Genomic DNA, 23,522 nt, shown 5'->3' with positions numbered 1-23,522 from the left:
GAACAATTTCTTCACCAAAAGGTTTATCAAGCACTGGAGCAGGCTGTCCAGGGAAGGACACTCTCCTGGGAGGTATTTAAAATTCGTATAGACATGGTGCTTAGAGACATGGTTTAGTGGTGGACTTGGCAGTGTTAGGTTAACGGTTGGACTTGATGATCTTAAGGGTTTTTTCCAACCTAAATGATTCCATGATTCTTTGAAGGACACAGCAGCTTGATGTTTAATCATGGGAAAGAGAATAAGAAAAATCAGAATTGGTCAACACAAGCATCTACAGAGCACTGGCATGAAATGGCCAGACTCAGGCAAAGTTGCTCCTGCTTTGAAGGATGCAAGGAAGGGAGGAGCCCAGATCTCAACCTACAGATTGTTTTATCAGCCTAGGACCTCCCACTGTAACTTTTTTAGCACAAGACACTGCTGTTTTCCCATCACGCTCGGGCCCACCGTTGGTGTTGGACCTCCGACATCTACGACTCTGTTTTTAAACATTTTTATAGCGTTCCTCTACCCCCTTTTCATTAAAAATTTTTCTTCCCCTGTCCACCCTGGGGGTGGGGGAAAGACAACCCTCAACCTTGTGTAGTCAAGGTTATGGCGATAAATTCTGTAGCATTGTCACTTCTATTCGGAGTAAATTGGCTGGCCGCTTTCGGGCTGAAGGGAAGATAATTTGCTGTAGTATTTCAAATGGATTAGAAATGGATTTGAAGGGAAAGTTCATGCCTCCCATTACAAAGGCTAGAAAGAAGACTATCTTAAGGCACTGTTCACACTCTGGCCTTCATTATCCACGCTTAATACCTTTCCTATTTTCCAGCGTTAATGAAATTTCCTGCCGGAGCGGGCCTTCTGGACGGACGGGAGGACTCTTTAGATCCACGGGCTTGTGCGGCAGAAAGGGAATTACAAGCCCCTTGTGTCGAAGGGCCGGCGTATTCTTCAGGTCCTTGGCCCAGCTATTATCTCATTAATTTTATCCTCTTTTCTCAATACAGTTCATTTCCAAAGGCCGTCCTTTCCATTAGGGTAACAATTCAACGGAGAGCTGTGACACCGCCGCCGATGAAAAGCGACTGGGTGTTTGGTGCAGCTCCTTGCCCTCCGTTACAGCCGTCCTTCCCCTCTCCTGCCTCGCTGGTGGCTTTTCCCCATGGCTGCTGGGTTAGATGTCACTAACGGGGAGGGGGGGCAGACACCAGCAGTTGTGTTGGGGCTACACAACCGCTTGGAAGCAACAATTTGGCTTAAGAGGAAAATAGAGGTTTCCTATGGGTGAAAGTTGGTCAATTAAGCTCCAGCCCCCCCCCCGGCTCTTCTGTATGGGCTCAGGCTCCACCGAGATTTTTTAAATCTCTTATGGCTCCTATAATATACATAAATAGAATAAATATTCTAATTAATATAGTAAATAATAAATATCATAAATATTCTACAAAATAATACTCTATAAATAATCCATGTGGCCAAAGCTGAACCCGATGTGTGCATTCAGCTGCCAAAATCCCCTGCGAAGCATCGCCAGCGTTTCCCGGTGAGCAGCATCTCCTCTCCCGTTGTGTTTGCATCGGGATCCCCCACGATGGCATGAACATCTATGGGCAGGGGGTCCCACCAGCCCCAGGTTGCATCCCCTGGGGTCACCCCCCTACAAATTTGCATCTCCATTTTCTGGGGAGCGAAGAGTGGAGGAGGTAACCTCTGAGGTTAAAGGGGAATAAATACAAATACAAATAGCGAAGTCCCCTGGGGAGGTGTTTAAGATGTGTTACTGGGGCCCATTACACCCCGCGGCAGGTATAACCCCTGTTAACATTGACTTTTTAGATAGGAAGGTTTCCGGGTGAGGAGCTGGGCTGGTGCAGAGCCTCCATGGAGGCTGGGGGGTGCTGGGGACATCCCTGCTTGGACACTTCCACCACCCAGAAGGTGGAAATGGAGATGGTCAAGCCTCCAGCAAGCGCAAGCTGAGCCCTTGGTTGAGACTTCAGTCCGGTGGCCCTTGGGGCTTTGGCAGCCTGAGCAGATGTTCTGCGGAAGCTTTGCTTGGAGGCCACGTAAACGGTCATTTTTCTACCTCAAAAATGCAATGACTACAAATTGGAAGAGGTTCAGCCCCACTCCCTTTGTGGGGTGAGTTGCTTTTCGATGCTCTCTGCTGAAATCCTTGAAAAATCCCAGCGGGAACATCCCTAACGGGAGATACGATGCCCGTGGTCCCTTGCCTTTGGGGCTTGCCCATCTCTAAGGACTGCCAGAGAGAAGAGCGTGCTGCTGCGCACATCGCTGCTCTGCTCCTCTTATACTGGCTTTTTCTTTTTTTTATTAATATTGCTTTATGAAAGTATAAAATGTTTTATAATCTGCAGCTGTTGCTATTTGCTCGGCAGCTGCTACCTGCTTGCTCTCTGCTCACATACCAGGGGTCAGATGCCACCGGGTAATAACTCTTGATAAATGGTGACTTTCGAACACGGAGCGCCGGAGTGTGCAACCACTTCAGCGGGTTGAGTGAGTGCAGCAAAGCGAGAAAATAAATATCCTGAGGATTCACGGGATTCAACCAGCCGGGCTCTTAAACTGGTGCTTAAACCGGCACTGTTTAGGCTCAGGCGGCATGAGCAGCCCCTGGGGCTACGCACAACTTGGGTTTGGTTGGATTTTATTGATATTACAGCCATAAGAGGGTTTTTTTCCTTATATTTTTTATTTTGCACCCTGCTGATGTTTTTCCAAGGAAGCACACTGAGGATAGGAGCAGTTCTCTAAGTTATCATTTGAGGCAGAAAACCCCTGTGCTGGAGAGGTAGCAAGTATATGCTCAGGGACGTGTGCCCATTCCTGGAGAAATGGGGAGGATTTGGGGTGTGCGAAGCCCAGGTTGGTTATGGATGTACAAGGAGAACTGAAATCCGTGCAGGAACAGGCAAAGCTACTTGTTTGGAGCGTGCCTTTGGTGTAGCTTTTGTGTGCCGTCATTTTTGGGGTTGAGATGTCTTGAGGTATGAGGCCCAGATATTATTTCATATAAATATATATATATATATGTATTGTATGTGTATATATATTATTGAATATATATATTTATATTCTCTATATATTGATATGAACTGTAGATAATAGGGATAGATATACAGATAGAAATATCTATAGGTATAGAGATATCTATATAGCTATACAGAGACATACGATAGAGACATAGATATATGTCTATAAAGATATCTCTGTAGAGAATGTGTATTTCAATATATATTGAATATATCTATATAGATACAGATGTTATATATATAATATATAGATATATCTATACAGATACAATCTCCATATAAACAGATACATAGATATTTTTTGATATAACTTATATAAGATATATTCTATGTCTATATATAGTCTATAGATATCTGTCTACATCTACAGGTATATACAGATTATACATATCTATAGATATCTCTCCATATATCTCTATTTTTATATATATATATATGTGTGTGTGCATATGTATATAGCGGCATGTCTCTGTTAAATGCAAAGGAGGCAGAAAGGCTTTGCTTTGGGTTAGGGGCAGTAACAAGGTTTTGCTCCCGGTGGAGCCAGAATTTGAACGGCTGTGGGAGGGCAGGGGCTTTCCCAGGGCCAGCACAGCCCAGGGTTTGGGGCTGGGGGCTGCGAGGAGCCAGCACAGCAAAACCCCCGTGCCCTGGGTGCTGCCTCCGCTGCGCCCCAGCCCGGCCTCTCCCTGCAAACCGGAGTGGGGAACATGGGTGAGCCTGGGGCTTCTTCCCTCCCCTCTAAGAGGCTGAAAGAAAATATTAAATGTAGGTCATATGTAATCATATTATGTACATATAAAATAATACCTATATATCATATCTATCATCTCTAGCTATAACTGAATATATATCATTCAATATATATTCAATATATCCATTCAATAATATCTGAATAATATAAAATACTAAAAATAACAATACTATTCAGGCCTTGTGTCTCTATCAATTATCTCTAAGTATTATTGAATATATATATTGAATATAGGTATTGAATACCTCTAGATATTATTGAAAATATATAATTCAATATAGGTATTTGGTGTATAGATTCAATAACATCTAGAGATAATTTATAGATAGGTAATAATATATAGATTTTTATGTATAAGTATCTATTTATTACTATATGTAATCTATAGAGAATATATTTCAATATAGGTACTCAGTATATGTACCATAATACATATCTCTCTCTCTGATTATAGATATGGAATGTATATAGAATTATATATATCCAATAATCTCTCTTTATATTATATATAAATTTATTTTAAATATATAATACATATGGTATATATGAAATATATATATATGTATTATGCATATATCCAGGCCTCATATCTCAATCAATAACATTTTATAGGCGTTCTTCCATGTTTTCTATGTCAAAATCCAAGTAAATACATCAGTCACTGGCCGTTCCCCTGGTGCTGCGTGTATCCGGGGATTACGGATAGCGCAAGCAAATGCTCGGTCTCCGACTCTTACTCTGACTATTTCCTTTGCAATCAGCAGTTCTGGCTGTTTCTGTCCTGCAAACTTGGGAGTTTCCAGAGGGCTTTTTTCCAGCCGTGTTTTCTGAAGAAGGCTTTACGGATCCTCCTTGAAGGGACTGATGCTTATAGCTCAGTGCTGGGCAAAACAGGAGTCCAAAAGCCATTGGCACTGCAGAGCCCACGGATGGTGGTGTGGACCATCCTGGTGCCCTCCTGAGCTGCTTCATCGGGAGGAAGAGGAGGAGGAGAGCTGGAGCTGGGATGGGTCTTGTCACAGCCATGGTGGTGCTTTGCTATATTACAATACCATTATTGGAATCACAGAACAGTTTGGGTTGGAAAGGACCTTCAAAGGGCATCAAGTCCAACACCCCCGCAATGAGCAGGGACATCTTCAACTAGACCAGGTTGCTCAGAGCCCCATCCAGCCTGACCTGGAATGTTTCCAGGGATGGGGCATCGACCGCCTCTCTGGGGAACTTTTCTACCTTCGTTGTAACAAATTTCTTCCTTAGATTGACTCTGAATCTCCCCTCTTTTAGTTCAAAGCCATTACCTCTTCTCCTATCACTGCAGCCCCTACTAAATAGTCTGTCTCCATCTTTCTTATCAGCCCCTTTCTATACTGAAAGGCCGCAAGGTCTCCCCAGAGCCTTCTCTTTTCCAGGCTGAACAACCCCAACTCTCTCAGCCTTTCTCCATAGCAGAGGTGTTCCAGCCCTCGGACCATTCCCGTGTCCCTCCTCTGGACCCGCTCCAACAGGTCCGTGTCTGTCTCGTGCTGGGGACCCCAGAGCTGGACGCAGTGCTCCAGGGGGTCTCACCCGGTCGGAGCAGAGGGGCAGAATCCCCTCCCTTGACCTGATGGCCATTAGGTACTTGATATCATTTTTGTTGGCTGCATTAGGCCAGTGATATGCCATGAGACCTTTCTCCAAGTCCTGCAGCCAATGCTGGCTGCAACCTCGGACATGCAGAAGTTTGCCGTCAGCTGCTGGGTCATCCATGGGTGGCCCTAGAGTCCCTCTTGCCATCGGTACCTTCACACAACGATGCCACCACTATGACTCTTTGCAAGTAACCTGGTTTTGTAAAAATTAAGACTTGATGCTCCTCTCCAGAGCAGTTTCGTGAGGACCAAGCCCTTGGGGAAACTGGAAGCGGGGCAGCAGCTTCTTTATGCAATCCCCATCCCCTCCGCAAAAACCAGGCAGCAATTTTCCGAGCTCGGTAGCCAGTGGCAACAGCCCGATGAAATGAATAGGCTGTCACGCTAAGCACTAAGAAATGTAACTATTACATTTTACAATTCTCTTTTTCTTTGCAGCACATGTTCATTTAAAGGTAATGCTCTCCGGGGTTTGCATTCTGCTGATAGGATAGCGGGATCTTAATTTACAGATATTCTCCAGTAATGCGCGGTTTATATACGTTCTGCTAATAGCATTATGAGCATAGTTTAGACTAATACAAAATTAGAGCTCTAATTTGCATAAACAAATTACTGTTTGGATTAGCGCTAAATGGGGAAGACGACTGATATTTGAGGAGATTTGATTTGGCTGCAACAGCTCTGTTTGTATAACAGCGTATGTACGAAAATGAGCTGGGTGGCTCCGCATGGGTTGGGAGGGAGGTGGGATGGTGCAGGAGGTACCAGGTCATGAACTGGTGGGGTTTTTGGTGGCAGCTGAGCCCCTCTGGGTCATATTTGTCACTTCAGAGCTTCCTTCAGAATAACCTAATGGGCAGCACTAACCGGATCGCAGCTCCTGACCCATTGCCATTCCATTGCCTCGCTATAGGGTTTGAGGATGTCGGGGAGAGATGGGGAGGTAGACAAGGGTCCCCAGCGCTGCCCGCTTGACCCCGCTTGCATCCCAGCATCCAGTCCAGGTTATAGATGGACGACAGCAGCGATCTTGGGCAACTTGTCACATGCAGGCATGTAGCAAAATCCTTGCAAGAGCCAGATTTGGGGGAGAAATAATAATAGTATCAGAGTTATAGTGCCTAGTAATAATAATAATTATAATAATGATAATAAAAGCTTGTAGAGCTCCGTAGAACTTGGCTAAGCTCAGGGGAAGGTCCCGTGTTGCTGATTACCTCGTGGGATTGCATCCACATTTCTTTCTTTGCTGCTGGGGTTGGAGCTGCAAGCCAAGGGTGTAAGATGGAGCGTCAGCCCTGGCTGCATGGATCCTGTTTTGGATGCACCAGGCTGCCTATTAAGAAGTACATACCAGCAGTGTGGAACGAAGCCACGCCGTGTGCGAGGCATCGGGGTCGATGGCAAATATCTGTAGAGTTTAGGGACAAACATCTTGCTGTGTCCTGGCAGGTTACGGTTGGGTGGGGACCTGACCTTCAGTGCGTGGTCTGTTCTCCTGCGGCATTGCTGTGGGTAAGCCAGGGGAAAGAAACGGCTTTTTGTCGCATGGGGGAAGCGGTACTAGGGGGAGAGTCCTTGCAGGTTGGTTTTTTTGGTGTAAATCACGGGGAGTCAGAGCAGCTCCTCTGTCTACAGCGAAAGGATGCGTGGTTCTTCCCTGCATCGCCTCCATCCTCAGGCAGCCACGGGTCTGCTCACGAAGCAGCAGCTCCTTGCAATACCTTCTCTAGTTTGGGCTTACGTTGACTTTATTTTGTTCTTGTAGATCCCAGCTATTAAACCAAACGCGCCCATCGCCTCAAGGTGGCAAGTCCCACCACGTGCAACAGAGATGGAGGAGTAAAGGCTATCGCTGTATTGGTGGGGTGATGTACCGAGTGTCGGCAAATAAACTCTCCAAGACTTCCAACGCCCCTGGCCGGGGCAGAGACCTGAGCACCAAGAGCCCTGGCAGAGCAGGTGAGCAGCAAGAATTTGTCGCGGTCTGCATCCAAAATCCGTTGATGTCCCAGCTTCAGCGTTGAGGTTGGTTTTTACCTGCTTATTCCCAGCCCACATGTTACAACTCATCCTCATGCCTCACAGGAGCCCAGACGCAAAGGTGACGGGCATCCCATTGGTGCCAAAGCACATCCCCTACCTGTTCTTGCTTTATGGTGGCACTGAAGGGAAAATAATGTAGAAGAAACAAAAGATTTAAGAAAATTGAGGTTTTTCTCAACTCAGGCTTAGTTCAAGCTTGTAGAGTATTGCCCCATTAAACCTGTTTCTTTTTTTAACCTGAGCAAAGTGCTGGGCAGCTTCAAACAGCACCGCAAGGTTAAACGTATTTGAGATGCTCATCAGATTACCTTCAATATTGACCTAACAAAAGCTGGGAGGATCATTCTGCAGATAACTATGAAACAGGCATTTCGACACAGTTACCGGCTTTACATTTAGCTTCAATTAAACTTGTGTTTCAGCTCCTCTTGTACTTGATGCCTCTAGTGTGGCTCTTAGGCAAGAGCAGGTTTTTAACTGTGCTTAAAGTATTTTTTTGAGTTTCTACTTGGGGTCAAATATTTTTGCTCCGTAACTGCTTTATTGACAAATTTGGGGGACAGTTAAGCTGGGAAAGGCAAAGGTAATGGCTCTGTGCTATTGTTTTTCTTTACTGGAAGGATGAAGGGTGCAGAGACAAGTATGTTCACGGAAGATGCTATAAATGAGGCAATTTAATGCCAAAGTCATTGTACGTGTGGTGGCAAAGTGAACGAAGAGGGGCAATAAATAGCACAGTGTTGTTGAGAGGTGCAGCCTCTGAAACTGTCTGCACCCCGGTTTGTGTGAGCGTGATGGGGCATCTTGGGTAGTTTTAAACCCACAAAGAACAGGGATTAGGGAGGGAAGGAGCTTTGTGCAGGCACAAAAATCCCACCAGCAGGAGAGCTGAGCAGCTCTGGGAAGTTTGAAAAGCATGAGAAAAATTAGGAGCAAACAGCAACATCTCAATAAAGAGTAAGTAACAGCCCCCTGGTGCTCGCACACAGCCTGTAAGTGGCATTGGAGGGAAAATGGAGAGAGAGAAATTAGGGGCAGGCAGGAGAGGAACGGCAGGTGATGATAAATCCTTACTCCACGTTGTCGCTGGCGGGGAGGAGGGCAGACATTTAGCTTAAACTGTGGATTAGCTGCCCCAGCCACCCGGGGGTGGGAAATGAAGATGCCTGCAGATGATGGCAGAGATGAGGATACTGTGGTGGCCAAGGGGGCGCGGAGCTGATGGAGCATCACTTTCAAGTAATCTCCCTTCTGAGAGCATTAAAGGGATGCTCAGCATCACCAATTTGGGGACAGTTTGCTGGTGTTTTTGCAACTCAGCTCTTCTCAGGACAGATTTTCGGTGGCTGACTAGCCTGCAACATTGTCGTCGCTGCTGGCTCTGCAAATAGGTATGTGCATGCTTGTAAGCGTGTGTCCATATGGCTTGTTTTGAAGTCTGCGATCCTACCTGTGTGCTGTTAAATCCTTGGCTTTGGTGCTGTGTCTGAAGAGGATGGGCAAGGATCAGCCTTCGGAAGCATGGAAAAAAAGGCCGTAAAGTGAGCTGAGGGGTCTGTAGACCAAGCAAAGCCTGGTGTCAGTGACATCGGATTTTTTCAAGAGCTTTGCTAACGGCAATGGGATTTTCCAAAGTGTCTGAAACAGGGTAATCAGCTGCACAAAACTAACTCGAGGGTGGTTCTGCCATAAGCACCATCCCTGGGCATTGAAGCTTCACCAAAGGCAGCAAATGTCTTGCTGGAGTGCAAGAAAAGGGGTGAAAGATGTGGGCAGGGAAGATGTTAGATGGAGCAGGTCTGGTTTTGGGGCCAGGTTTCAGGACAGAGTTGGGCCACTGGGAAGGATCCAGGGGAGAAGTGATAGCTGGAAGGACTGGAAAAGTAGAGGACCTGGGTCTGTGCAATCTGAAGAGGAGGAGATGGAGGGGCTGCAGGTCCCCAAGTTCATGAAGAGCTGCCAAGCAAAGGAAGGATGTCTTCTCCACGGCCAGGTGGAGCAGCCAAAAACCAAGGGGCTTAAACTGTAGCAGGAAGGGTTCAGGGAGAACTTTCGAAGGACGAGGATTATGAAGTGCTGGAGTAAGTTGGCTGGGTGGCCTCTGAAATCTCCATTATTGGGATTTTTTTAAAGAGCAGGTTACATGAACTTCTGTCTGGAGAGGACACAGGTGGAGTATGTCCTGCCTTGCAGGAAGGACGTGGACTTGACTCAAGTTGCTGCCTAATTTCTAGTCGATGCATTGGCGGCTTTAATGTAGGTGCTGGGAGATGGTAGGAGGACTTAACTGCCCACCACCATGCTTATATCATTTCTTCTGCTGCTGTTCGGAGCACCAGCATTTCTGAGGCAGCTTTTCCCAAGCCCAAATCTTGCACATGCCATATTTAAAATGCTTGTTCCAGACTATTTTTTTTTCATTTATCTAAGTGCAAGAAAGTCTCTAAATTTGTCTGGCCGCTGGGAAACAGCAAAGTCATGTGTAGGCAACTCAGCAAAGGCTGATGGATTCAGCCTGTCCATGAATATCCACCGCTGGGTTGGGACCAAGCAGAGGAACACCAGCTTAGAGTGCAATATCTGGGAGAGGTATTGAGCCAAAGGTATGACAGGAGGGTTTTTGCAAATTCAGGCATCGGCATTGCTCTTGGGGTTTTGCTGGGGGGCATTTTGGGTATGGGGAAAACCCTGGGGCTTAAGCCTCGCAAGGAAACAGCGATGACTTTCAAGGGATTTAGTTTGCAGAGGTGACGTAAAGCAGCTTTAAAAAGCAAAAGATCGGTAAAAGGCACAGGGTGAGCGTGCACCAGCAAGCACTGGATACTTTTGTAGATACTTTTCCCCCTTTTTGATCTTGGTTTTAAAATAATGAGACTTTCATGGAGATGTGCAACAGTCTCGAGGTTAGCAGGTCAGACCTGCTGGCTGGTGGTGGGGTGGGAGCTCCTCCCCATCGTGGCTTTACTGGGGGTGATGGGGCACGGAGGAGATGCGATCCCTCCCATCTTTCCTTCCCCACTGGTACCACATCCTTTTACTGAGGTCTTGTTTAGAGAAACAGGTTTAATTAGTGCTGCTTTGGGACAGAAGGTCCCTTCCAGGGTTATTTTCTATAAAATACAGACCCTTTTTTTTTTTTTTTTTTTTAAGATATTTTGCTAGTCTCCTTCCCCCTGCCACGCAGTGCAGTGGGTTTGTAACCATAAAGCCTTGGTAACTGGTGTGTGTCAGTATTTGCATGTCATCTTTCAGCTCGCGCCATAATTCATCCTCCTTCACAAGGATGGATTCAACAGATACCGGCGTCTTTTTGCTTTACAATAACTGGGGCTGGCAGGGTGGAACATTTGTGTGTGCTCATCGGGTACGAGCCTTCACACGTTTACTGAATGCTCTGTGTTTTTGACACTTGACAAAGTTTATTTAAAAGATGAAAAAAACAGCTTTTCCTTTCCCTTCCAGTGGCAGATGCTGTGTGTTTGGGGTAGCAGAGATGGGAAATGCTCCTGACAGTTTAATAGCTTGGAGTTTACTTACAGTGGGTTATAATTCTGCTGTTTGCCTGAATTTATTGGGTTGGTATTTTGTCTCTTTGTGGCGCAACTACAGTAAGAAACGTGATGCTGGTTGCTGCGGCTGATCCATCAATGCCATCGCACTGTCCCTGCCAGGCGAGCAGGATGGGCAATCTTTTTGATGCTGGGGGTAAGTTAAAATTTGGTCCTGGGGATGCACCTCCTGCAGCCCTATGCTGTATCAGGGTCAATCTTGGGGCTACCAGGAGGGATAAAGCAGCTCATTCATCTCCTGAAGCAAGGGGAAGAACATGGGTTTTGGCATGGTTCATCCGCAGCCTGCTTCCTTATCAGCAGCGTGGCATGGTGGACACCCAACTTGGGGACAGGGGAAACATCACTGCAAACCCAGGAAAAGTTTCTGAAGGTGTTTTGAGCATAAAGAAGCTCCGTGGAGTGGTTCGTGTTTTGGGGCATCACAGTGGTCCATACGGCTGCTGAGAATGGTGCTGTCATCACATGTGTGGCTTTGCTCCCAAAGGGCTTGCTGCAAGTTCTGTGCTTGTGTCCTGAACACTAAAGATTAAATACAGAAATAGAAAGACTTTTTGCCTTCCCAGCTGGCCGGTGAGCTCAGATGTACTGTAACTCAGCTGCTCAAGCAAGGATGGAAGAGACTCAGAAGAAGACATGTAGCTGCAAATGCAGGGCATGGACACCCGCTCCTCATCACTGTGCAGGATGAAGATGCAGTATAAAACATGGAAAAGTGCTTTACCCCTGGGACAACTAGTTATTTCTGCAACAATATATTTTTCACTTTGCAGAACTATTAGAAAATAGGCAGCGGGATGGTGTGGAAAGTATTCAATACGTTGCAATTAATTAAGCAAGGATAATAATTGGGTTTCTCTGCTCACAATGAACCTTTCCTTCATTTCTTTCTACAGCTGCTAAGATGTTATTCAGACACTTGAGGAATTTCCATGAAATTGGGGAAGGAAGCAAAAGGTCCTGGCAACCTAGCATTTCACAGAGAAATTCAAAAGGGAAAATATAAAAACCCACAGCCCTGTACAAGATTGAAAGCAGCAGAAACCAAATTAAGGTTTGACATTGTCCGGAAAACAGCCCTGACCCCAATCTAGGCAAGAGCTGCCACCGCTGCGGTGAGAGGTATTGCGCACCGTGAACTGGGGCTGGCTCCGGTGGTGTTTTGCCGGTGTCCAGGCTGCTTTCCATGGGCAAATCGTCATCCTCAACTGAGGTTTTACCTCCTGGGAAGTGGGAGGGAGCCCTGGTGGGATGAAAGGCTGGTGGCTTTGGGGACACTCCAGCGTAGCAAGGCTTCACCTGCTGAGGGATGCTCATGGGTGGCAGCCAGCCTCTTGAACCACATGGTTTTATTTATTGGTGGGTTTCAATTTTTCTCTGCAACCATAGGATCCAGAAGCCTTGGAGCTACCCTTGACTGCTGAGCTCCCAAAGGTGGAGGTTTAAGAGGAGTTTTAAGTTCTCCCGAGCTGCTGATGTGTGTCTCCCAGTACAGCCATGACAGCATCTGATGGCAGAGGTGCAAACTATTTCTAAATACATGATTGAGTTCAACCTTCCAGGGCTGGGGGGCTTTCCCTGCATCTAAACACACTCCCTGTCTCCACTGTGTGGCATAACATCCCCTCCTGCCTCAGTTTCCCCACCCTGCTGTGACAGCATCTTAGTAACAGCTGGGGAGACTGAAGATTTGAGCTTCTCTGCTGCATCACGCTGAAGATGGATGACTGATGCTCATGAACGTGATTTCAGATGCGGTGGGAGAACTCCACACTCGGCGAAAGGAGGAGGAAGATAACACAGTGCAGGGAGCCATGCGTTGGAAGAAAGTGCACTCTCGGCTCCTTGTTTACCAACTAATTTTAGAAGTGCTGAGCGCTGCAGAAATGCACTTTCTGTGTTTGCAAGGATGATAAAGTGCTCAGCACCACTGTCGGGCTGGCCAAGGGCTTGCGTGAACGATGCTCTCTCCTCTGAGCCGCTTGGCTTTTTAAAAAAAGAAGAGAAAGATTTAAGACTGGACACCTTGAACATGTTGGGACTGAGTGGTGGAGGGGTAAGGAAGAAGTTGGTGGAGGAGAGGACAACCCAATGCACCAAGGTGTGAGAACAGCAAAAACTGGAGTGTTGCTTTCCTTAGGTTTCAGCTGGTTTTGGTGTTGCTTGTACTGGAGCGCACTTCTGCTCAGCTTCTTTGAGCTGAATTCCCTGGCTTTGGGATTGCTCAATCTCTTACCCCTTTTGAGCTCAATCCTTTGACCCCTTTGAGCTCAAACCCTTGTCTTTGGGATTGTTCAGTCCCTCAGCCCCTTCAATCTCAATGCCTTCGCTTTGGGATTGCTCAGTCCTTTACCCCTCTTGAGCTCAATCCTTTGGCCCCTTTGAGCTCCAGCCCTTGTCTTTGGGATTACTCAATCTCTTACCCCTTTCGAGCTTAATCCCTTGGCCCCTTCAATCTCAATGCCTTGGCTTTGGAATTGCTCAATCTCTTACCCCTTTTGAGCTCAATCTCTTGGCGTTAGGATTGCTCAATCCCTTGATCCCTTTTGAGCTCAGTCCCTCGGCTCTGGGACTGCAGATGCTGGTGGGCAGAGACCTGGTGACCTTGAGGAGCACCGCTGGATCCAGCACTGGTGTAGACAAGAGCTTGCAGAGCTCAGGAGATGCTCCGCAGCAGCCGCTCCGGGCTCCTTGCAAGCATCAGCTCACACAACAACATCTAACCAGGACCGTGCTTCATTAATTGAGGTTGCTTCGCGAATAAAACGTTCGTGACCGCCTGACCCAGGGACATGCATGATCCTGTTAGGAGCTGGGGTGCAACCGGGCAGGAGACTACAAAATGCTTTGCTCGTGTAGTGGCAGCTCATCCCTTCTTTTCCTGTTACCTTTAGAGAGTGAGGGCTTTTGCTGTCCGGTGAGTAAAATAAATTACCCCCAGCAGCTGCTAGTGCTGATCATCTGAAACAGTGGAACCCACTTAAATGAATAATAATTAAAGAAATAAATTTCCCCGAGTGCCAGCCTCAAAACTTTTTGTTCAGCAATAAAGCGAAGGAGAGCCTTGCAAAATGAATCGCTTGGCTGTTTCCGAAGTAGGCTGCCTGCGCCGTGGCGGGCGCAGCGGGGTTATAATGGGACCTATTAAAGGAGCCGGCGTGGTTAAAGGAAGCCTTTTCCTGGGTGTCAAGGTCATGTTGGAACAGACTGAGTAGAAGCAAGAGTGGCTAATGGCAAAACCCCTTCCCTTGATGAGCAAGACTAAATAACGGGAAGCTGGGATGACCCTGTTATGGTCATCCCCGAGTCAGAGCATCGGCTGGTGGAGCTGATTCTCTTCCAGCTGCGGTTGCCTGGGCAAAGCCCTGGTTCTTTCCTTCCCTGTGTAAGATTTCCATAAATTATTCTTGATTTGGGGCAGTTGAAAGAGATGGGCAGCAATGGGCTCAGCGGTTTCCTCTGTCCCCAAGGAGGGTGACCTGTATGGCTGGCGCTGGCTGTCACCCTAACACGATGCTCTCAGCCTCTTGTGCATCTCTTGGCTCTGCCACATCCCAGCTCTGTGACTTGTCCCTTTTTTTAGGTTATTTCAGTTTTCTACAGTCTTTCCACCATATAAAAAATAAATTACTAGATAAGATGCACAAACAGACCTTTCCACATGATGAGGTCCTGGTCCTTGAGCTGTGCCCTAGGAGCAATAAAGTCCTTCCTAAATAATTAAGCAGGCAATAATTAACTGCGCTCCCTCCATGCAATATTTGCAGCTGATTTTTTAGTGCAAAGGAAAATTTCAAGCGTCCTTTTCGGCGTGCATTTGTTGCATTGCAAGCCCTTGGGCAAGGGGAAGCTGAGCAGGGGTGTTGGAGCTGGGTGGAAGCATCCTGCTCCCCGCGCTGGCATCCTGGAAAGCACCGACTGCTGCTCCTGAGTGCGGTTCCCAGGCTGCCAAGGCAAATCTCTGCCAACCTTTCCCTGGAGGAGAAGGACCAGGTTGCAGTTGAGGAATCCCTCAAGCCCTGAGATATGTTTTGGGGTTATGGAAAAAAAAAAAAAAGGTCCTAATTAACGTATGGGTGTTGGTGGAGGGGTACAGCATCTGACCCGCTCGTTTTAAACATATTTTGTGGTTGTGGAGCCTTCGGCAGGGATAAATTGTGGCTCTTTGCTCTTTTCCTTCAAAAGCTGGAATTTCAAGCGGGATGGGCTGAGCAGAAGCGAATGCTGTGGAAAACACCATGGGACCGCTCGGCTGTGGATTCCTTCAGAGGAGCAGGGGGAAAAAAAAGGAGTTAGGCTGTAGCCCCCGCTATTAATCATAGCTGTAATCATGCATTTAATGAACATGACAGCTCCTGCTCCCTCTGGAGAGACGCGTCGAGTCTCACGGCTGGGTTAGGTACAACAATCACTTCTCGACGCTAGCGCTTGATAATACCAAGAGCCGCCAGAGCAGCCAGTGTAAGGTTGGGATGATGCATTAAGAGAAACAACCCCGTTTGCATGGGCTGCGTATTTCCTTACAGATGATGCGCTTCAAACCGACTAAATCATTAAGAAGGAAAAAAAAAAAAAAGCAGAGAGAGAAAAACACCTGTCCCTTATGCAGGGTATAAAATATCAAGCCTGACGCCGCCGTGCTGTGTGTAATCAGTTAAAAAGCCCTTAATGTGCAGTTCTTGATGCTCTCCCCGGCAGCTTTTATTTTTTTCCCTTTTTTTTTTTTTCTCCCCCTGTTGTTCCCACTGCCTTTGAGCGTGCACAGGGGAGGAACTTGCCATGCCACTTATTTAAATCTCTGCAGCGAGGGACTTTTGCAATATAGAGGAAAGCGTAATATGGGATGTGTGAGTTGCTTTCCTGATCCGACAGCACTGCTGCGTCCCGATGCTGATGCTCTCCCCGGTTGGAGAGCAATCAGGGAGAAAAACGGGATAGATTTGGGACTGGCATCTGTCCTGCAAAATAAAAGTGTGTTATGTCTGGACCAAATGAGACTCCCAGAGATAAGAGTCAAGCCCTGGGGGTATTATTTCGGCTTTTTGTTTAATTTAGTCAAACTGCAGCAAATTTCAGTTCCTAATTTTTTAATTTAACCCTTATCCAGTTCTCTGGGTTTTTTTGCTCAGCCCTGGTGTCATATCGCGTGGGTTACTTTGATGATACAGATACACCCTGAATCTCCCCTGTCTGCAAAATATCAGATGCTTTGTATTTATTAATGCAAATCTCTTGGTAGCAGCTCCAACTGGGCATCCTGAGTTGATAACCACTCTAAAAATCAAAATTTGGGCTCCTTGGACATCCTTAAAGGTCTGAGACATCAAACCCATTCTCCTGCATTTCCTCCCTTGCAGCTTTGGTGCTCACAGAGCCTTGCTTGTATTTAAACTTCTTTTTGCACGATGCAAAAGTTTCTAAAAATACCATCGTGCCGGAGCCTAAGTTTTCTCCATAAATCCCAGGTGACGGCAAAATGTGTAATTATGGAGCTTCTTAACTGGCAGCATTACGGAGCCACTGGGCTGTCTCCTCCTGGGTAAATATTTAGGTGGTTTTCTAATAGTTCAGAGAGGATTTGCTTGTGGGGTGACTAATGAGGTGGTGGGAAAGCGTGGATGAAGAGTTTCTTTGCCAGCTGCCAGTCTGATGCTTTGCCAGACCTGGTTGGCATGCTGGATGGATGCATCTTACCCGGATTTTGCCGTGGATGGGACTGGCTCTTGGGCAGTTAAACTGCCTCCAAGCTGTGAGTTAATTCATAGTAAGAGCTCGTAATGGGAGATGCACATTGCCTGCCCACGTATAATAGCATGACTTCTTGCCAGAACATAAAAGCTGGGCAAACTCTCCCTGCAAACGTTATGCCATGGATGTATTTTTTCTATATATAAATTAAAAACCAGTGGCATGAGGCTGTTACACCCTTTATTTATTTACTTATCTATTTATTTCTTTAGCGATTCCTCCTTTCTGGCCAAGATGTGGCTGTCAGGCTGCTTTAACTAAAAGGATGGCACACAAGCACGGGAGCGTGTTCGTCCCCGAGAGTCCACTTTTATGCCCGGGTATTAAATATTCAGAGAGATTGTCTGCTGCCCTGGGGAGCCGGCTCCTGGTGTAGCCTGTCCTGCTGAGCTTGCTTTAAGGAGCATTAAACATAATTGCAAAGGGCTGAGGGATGCTCTATCCCTACCCTAATGGTCAGACTTTAATTTGGGTCTTTCTCCCTGCATCAGCTGGGAGGTCAACCTTGCTCGAGCGTGCTGGCCTCTCAACCCATGTCCTCGCTAAAAGATGCTCTGCGGCATCTTCGGAGCAACCCAAAGTTGATGTGCATTTATTTTAGTGCTGAAAACTAGTTGGAAAGACGCTCCTAGAGTGAGGCAGCTCTGTGATGAGGGGGAAGCCAAAAAACAAATGCAAAAAACCCCTCAGCGGTGGCTCAAATGCCCGGTTGATACTCGACGCACTTGCGGCAAGCTCGAACGCGCTTGCCGGTGAGTTGCACGGAGCTTGCTCGATGCCTCTGATCGACAGGCATGTGCCGCCAGTGCCGACATCGCGCCTGCGCCAATTGCTTTTATTTGCAGAGGGAACAGATGGGGCTTCGCCGACGCCGGCAGCCCGAGTGACAGCTCGCGCGTGGGGAGAGCGCGCTGCCGCACTATCAAATTCCACTCGCTCACTCCCCAACATGCCTGGGCTGGCAGGTGAGTGACTGAGCTGCTCTCATACCACCTGGAAAGCTGAGATACGGCCTTTATTTTCAATTCATTCTTTCCTACGCCAGTCAAGGACAATTTAATTATGTGCGTACACGTAGCGAAGGCAGGCTCTGGGCTTCCCCGGCCGGCTGCGGGGAGCAGCCAAGCCAAGCGTGGAAATTTCCTGGACTGACAGCACAAGCGTACGAGTTGCCCAGAGGGGGTTTTTGGCACGTTCAGGTGCCGAGGGGAAAGGTCCCTGCTGTGTTTGGAGCTGGCAAGGAGCCCTTTTGCTGTGGATGCTCAGGAGGTGCTGGCAACTTGGAGGTCCGTAAAGAGCATCTTCACCCATCCAGGCTCTGGGAGCTGCCTGCTTTGGGTTAAGCAGTAAGATTGTAGAATCATAGAATGGTTTGGGTTGGGAGAGACCTTCAGAGGTCATCTAGTCCAACCTCCCTGTCATGGGCAGGGACATCTTCCACTCGATCAGGTTGCTCAGAGCCCCATCCTACCTGACCTGGAATGTTTCCAGGGATGGGGCATCAACCACCTCTCTGGGCAACCTGGGCCAGTGTTTCACCACCCTCAGCGTAACAAATTTCTTCCTTAGATCTAGTCCAAATCTCCCCTCTTTTAGTTTAAAGCTATTACCGCTTGTCCTATTGCTGCAGACGCTATTAAAAAGTCTGCCCCCTTCTTTCTTATAAGCCCACTTCAAGTGTTGAAAGGCCACAATAAGGTCTCCCTGGAGCCTTCTCTTCTCCAGGCTCAACAACCCCAACTCCTCAGCCTTTCTCCATAGGAGAGGTGTCCCAGCCCTCTAGTCATTTTTGTTGACCTAAGGTACTGAAGGCTGCATGAGTTCCTGAAAACTTTCTTGATTCTGAGCAAATTATCTATGTTTTCTTCTTTGTTTCCAACAGCGAGGTTGCATTCTACGCCCAGTCCTGGCTTCTCTCCATCCGGCTGCCTGAACAGATCAGCTACGAGCCGATACATCGCCAGGTCTGTACTTGTGGGGAGGAATGGCGTGCTCCCCCTCTGGATGCTGCTTGTGATTTATGCTCAGAACGGTGTCAGACGCTTGAGACGCAGCTATTTAACTGGCTGTTTACTTGGTGAAGCTCTGGCCGCTGCTTTTCCCCCAGCCTCTACAAGGTAGTTGTAAGCTCAGCAGAAAGCCGCTGTTTCTGCTTGGAAATGGTTTGAAAGGTTATTAATGGATAGCAACACCTTTCTGCAAGCAAAGAATGCTAAATCCTGCTTGAAAAGTCCCTTTTAAAATCAACTGTATTGTTCTCAAGCAGTATTTTGGGTTTTTTACCCCAACTCTGAGAAGCCCATCTCAATTCAGCCCAGTAAACCTGCAGGTTTTCCTTCTCTCTGTCCCACCCACAAACTGGGAACCTGCCATGTGGCAACTGGAAAGCACTGTGTATGGGAAAATGACAGCACATTGCTGGTGTTCAACACCCTGCCAGCTTTCTCCTTGCCTTTTTTTGTGTGCTACAGCTGTGCCGCATGTCATCACGGCCTTAAGCATGAGCGTTTGCAGACAAGTCCCTCTTAATTGTAGCAGACTAAAATTTATTCCCAAAGTGTGTCTGTTCCAGATGTCTGTATATAGACGTAAGGCCAAATTCTAGCTATATTTTATCATATCCTACCACTAATATCAACTGATTTAAAATCTACCATCGGAGTTAATTGGTGCTAAAGTCCAGCTTCAAAATGCTTTCTCTGCAGATCATTGTGTTGGTGACCTGGCCAGGTATCACAAGTAGCCGAGGTGTTGACTATGGGAGAGCCTTTTTTTAAATATCATAATTTCAGCAAAGAAATGATCTTTTTTTAAATGCTTATCATGCCATATCATGGTTTGCCTTGCGTTAGCTTTGGAAGCACCTCAAGTGCCAAGAAGCAATTTGTGGTGGGGCTTGGTGTCCCCCAGAGCCATTTGTAATGTGAGAGGTGGTGGCATTTGTGATGCTGAAATGAGACTTTCGCATTCAGTATTTTGGCTGTATGAAGTTGTCTTTTTCTCGTTGCATTTTAACTCAAGAGCTGCAGACAACCAGTAATTATAGAGGTAAAAATACGCATTCACCCCTAAAATAGTTTCCTTGAGCGAGTATTTATCGTGAGTAATGCTATTGTGACCCTTAGACCTGTGTTTCTCGCACCAGGAGGGCCAAGACTGTGGAAATACATAAACATTATATAATATTTATATATTATACATATGTTAAAATAACTTTATATATAAATATTTATCCTTAGTCTCTAAGGAAGCAATGCATACAGCTACCCAGAGAACCCAAGGTGAGTGGCTTTGTTTGCCCCCATCCAGAGCACTATGTCCTCTGCAAACTTGAGTTGACCATGCTGTACCATCTAATTATCTGCTCAGAGAGATCAAACGTGCCCTCTGTAGTGTTGCATTCACCCAGATTTCAACACTTCCCCTCTTCCTCCTGCTCCCGTACAACTCTATAGCTGCTGGGTAATTACCTCTTCAGCTGGAAGCTTGTGGGAAACGTGTGCTAAGCAACTTTTTATATCCTTAAGTAACTTCTAGTGGTACAAAGCAATTAATAGTTTTTCTGATATTTGGTGTTACCTTGTGTTTCCGTGGCCGTCACGTAGGCCCTCATTCATTGAGGTTCATAAGCAGGTGCCCACTTAAAGGCCTTGAATAGCAGCAGGCCAGCTGGCCGGGACTCATGCTGAAGTGCCCTCTAAGTTGTTCAGCGTTTGCATCCTATGCTGCACGAGCCCAGCATGGGAGAGGATGTTTTCTGCCTCACCATGTTCCCCAAAACTGCAGGAAGGTCTCTCCATGCTCATAAAATCATGGGAGAGAATCACGGTTATGGAGGTGGGAAGGGATCTCTGCAGAGCTGTCCTTCCTCCTGCCCCAAAAGGCCTCTTGTCCTTCCAGCATATCTCTCTGAGAAGGTCTGGTTCCACCTTCTCTACACCATCCCATTAAGAAGTCACAGAGGACCATAAGATCCCCCTTGGCCTTCCCCTTGCCGAGCAAATCAGCCCATGGCCTCTGCTGAGATGTCCTGTGCTCCAGCCTCAATCACCTTGGTGGCTTCCGCTGAACACACTGCTGTCAATCACTGTCTGTATTGTACCGGGAGCCCCAAACTGGACCCAGTGCCCAGCTGTGGTCTTACAAGTGCCAAATAGAGGGGACACATCCCCTCCCTCATCATCCCAGCTGCATTCCTGCTCATACAGCCCAGGATGAGGTGGTTGTCATCACCTCAAGTGCACCTGTCTGATGCCCGGGTGCCTTGTTGTTCCCCAGGGTTGGCTTTTGCAGAGGTGCTTTCTAGGCAGTTCGTGTGATTTTGTACCAAATGCAGATGATTCCAGGAAGATTGGCCTCATGAAGCAGATTTCTAAAGATTCAGGGTAAAGCTGGCCAAAAATCAAAAAGACCTAAGAGCTTTTGGCCCAGCATGAACTTCCTGAATATCTCGCTCTCTCTTCAGAGTGAAACTTGGCCTCCTCTGGGATTTCAGGTGCTGTGGAGCTGTCTTCTCTATGTCATTGTTGTGTTGGAAGTTGGAGATGTAACCTGACCCTGTCTTTCTCGTTTAGCCGTGCTGTTCAGCGGAGTTTGGCCATCATTCGTCAAGCCAAGCAGAAGAAAAAGAAGAAGGAATACTGTATGTACTACAACCGCTTCGGCAAGTGTAATCGCGGGGACAGCTGCCCCTACATCCATGATCCAGAAAAGGTGGCCGTCTGTACCAGGTATGGATAGACACAGCAACCGCATGCTTTGGCCCATCACAGTAGACTGGGCCGTTGGCTGGCTTTGGTGCTTACTCATGTGATATTCCCCAGGGAAACAACCTGATAACAGAAATGTAAGACCACGAGGACAGCTGTTCTGGCTCAGGCTTAGGGTCTACCCAACCCTATTGGGTTGGCAGGTAACCTACAGGAGGACGACAAGACAAGGCACAGAGAGAAGAGCTCTTTCTCCTGGCTGGGACCTCTCAGCTTCTGGCAGTCAAGCCCTGCAGCCTGGTAGGGTTTGTTTTTCAATCGCTAGAGGTTGCCACCAAACCATCATCATGTAATAGTGAGCAGATCTTTTTTTTTTTTTGTGAATTTATTTAGTCCTTTCTTTAACACATGGTATTTATGACAGTGGGTTGCACAACTGAATTATGGACTGTGTAGAAAGTGCTTCCTCAACTTGACTATTGTGCTGGGTGCCTCCTCCTTCATGGTTTTTGAGAAAGACGGAGTAATGATTCCCTGATCACCTTTTAGTCACCACTTATAACTACATAGTCCTCCCGTCTCTGTCCAGACTTCCCAGACTGGAGAATGATGGTCTATTTAATCTCTTCTGGTAATTTTTCCCTAAATTTACGCAGCATTTTACGCCTATTAATGCTAATAAAGCACCACACAACCAGCCTCCAAGTTAAATACACACGTTTTGGTTGTTCTGCACAACCTGTAGGGATTACAGAAATATTTATTTCACATTTTGGAGGTGGATACCACCACCAGGACGTTTATGTCTTAAAAGTAATCTTCCATATCGCAGTACAGAAGCTCTAAAAAAATTAAAAAATCAGAGTAGTGTTTTAAGGATTAGTAATAAAATAAAATTAACATTTCTTAAATATAATCAGAATAATAGACCTTAGTGACTGACTTACTGCTGTCAGGCTGAGGATGCCATCAGGGTTTGCCAGGTGGAATTTAGAGGCTAAAGCATTTAGCCAGTCCCCAAGGAGACCATCTGACTTGAATGATTTTGTGGATCCTGGGTAATACCTGGTACCGATGTCGGAGCGGTGCAGATCTGAGCAGAGTGACTTGAGAGCCTGCCTTTATCGTGCACCGAGTGATTTCTTCTAGCAGCATTTCTCAGATCCTCTTGGATCCATGCAACAGGTTTGAATCCTTCAGCCTGTGACGCCATGCAGCTACGAGACTTGGTAATTTATTACAGGAGAACTGATTCATGTTGCCAGCTCATTATACCTGCCCAAGAGTTGATTAAACTATATTATTAGTCGTTTAAAAAGTGTAGAAAAGCCAACTCTGCTGATGAACTCCTTGAGTAATTTCTCTGTAAAATTGCTGCTGTGCTAGAAATCATTTGGAGGTTGCACAAAGCTCAATGGGAAACCATATAGGGGGGAAAGGTGATTTATTGGTTTTTTAACTGATTTCACTCGCTTTCACTCATTCTCCCATAACACATCCTCATGAACACTGAGACGTTGTGTCCGAGGTAGCTGGTCAGGATTACTTCTGGTGGCATAGAGGACAAGGGATGCCAGCTACTGAGTCCTCGCTTTGAATCCTTGGTTCTTCTTATGCTGGTGACCAAGTCTGGTTTTGGGCTGTGCTCCTTGCATACTTCAGGAATTGCTGCTCCTTGAGGTCTTTTGGGTCTCCATCCTGCCCCATTTCTATGAATCACTAGAGGACAACACTGATTTTCTCCTGGTCTTGTGTCTCCTTAGCCTGGTGCTTTCTACCTCCCATCCTGTTCTTCAGCTTTCTGTTACCATCTCTTAATTTTCTTCGTCTGCTTTTGGTTTAGGGTGTCCTTTATTTTCCAGATCTGATTATTTTGAGGAGGTGCACATAGCTACGCTGTGATTGCAATCATCTGCAAACCTAGTTGCCATCAACCAGCTGGTTCTTACATCTATATGTTCCCATTTATACTTTCTTCAAACCATTCTCAATTTTGTTTTATTTTTAAT

The 23,522-nt window shown here is 46.7% G+C and overlaps 1 protein-coding gene across 4 annotated transcripts in view; it reads left to right on the top strand.

Moving 5' to 3' along the window:
* The window catches only part of ZC3H3 (zinc finger CCCH-type containing 3), a 178,968-nt gene that overhangs the window by 114,257 nt on the left and 41,189 nt on the right, over nt 1–23,522 (top strand). For 2 of the 4 annotated variants that reach the window (XM_049826022.1, XM_049826006.1), the window contains 4 exons: nt 7,210–7,403; nt 17,017–17,124; nt 18,687–18,768; nt 21,379–21,534. In XM_049826022.1, coding sequence (XP_049681979.1) covers nt 7,210–7,403; nt 17,017–17,124; nt 18,687–18,768; nt 21,379–21,534 — 540 coding nt within the window. The remainder of the gene's footprint in view (nt 1–7,209; nt 7,404–17,016; nt 17,125–18,686; nt 18,769–21,378; nt 21,535–23,522) is intronic. The other 2 variants (XM_049826031.1, XM_049826012.1) reach the window with 1 other exon arrangement.

This window comes from Accipiter gentilis, chromosome 2, assembly GCF_929443795.1.
Source record: "Accipiter gentilis chromosome 2, bAccGen1.1, whole genome shotgun sequence".
NCBI lineage: Eukaryota > Metazoa > Chordata > Aves > Accipitriformes > Accipitridae > Astur > Astur gentilis.
This window is presented reverse-complemented; position numbering and strand designations above follow the sequence as displayed.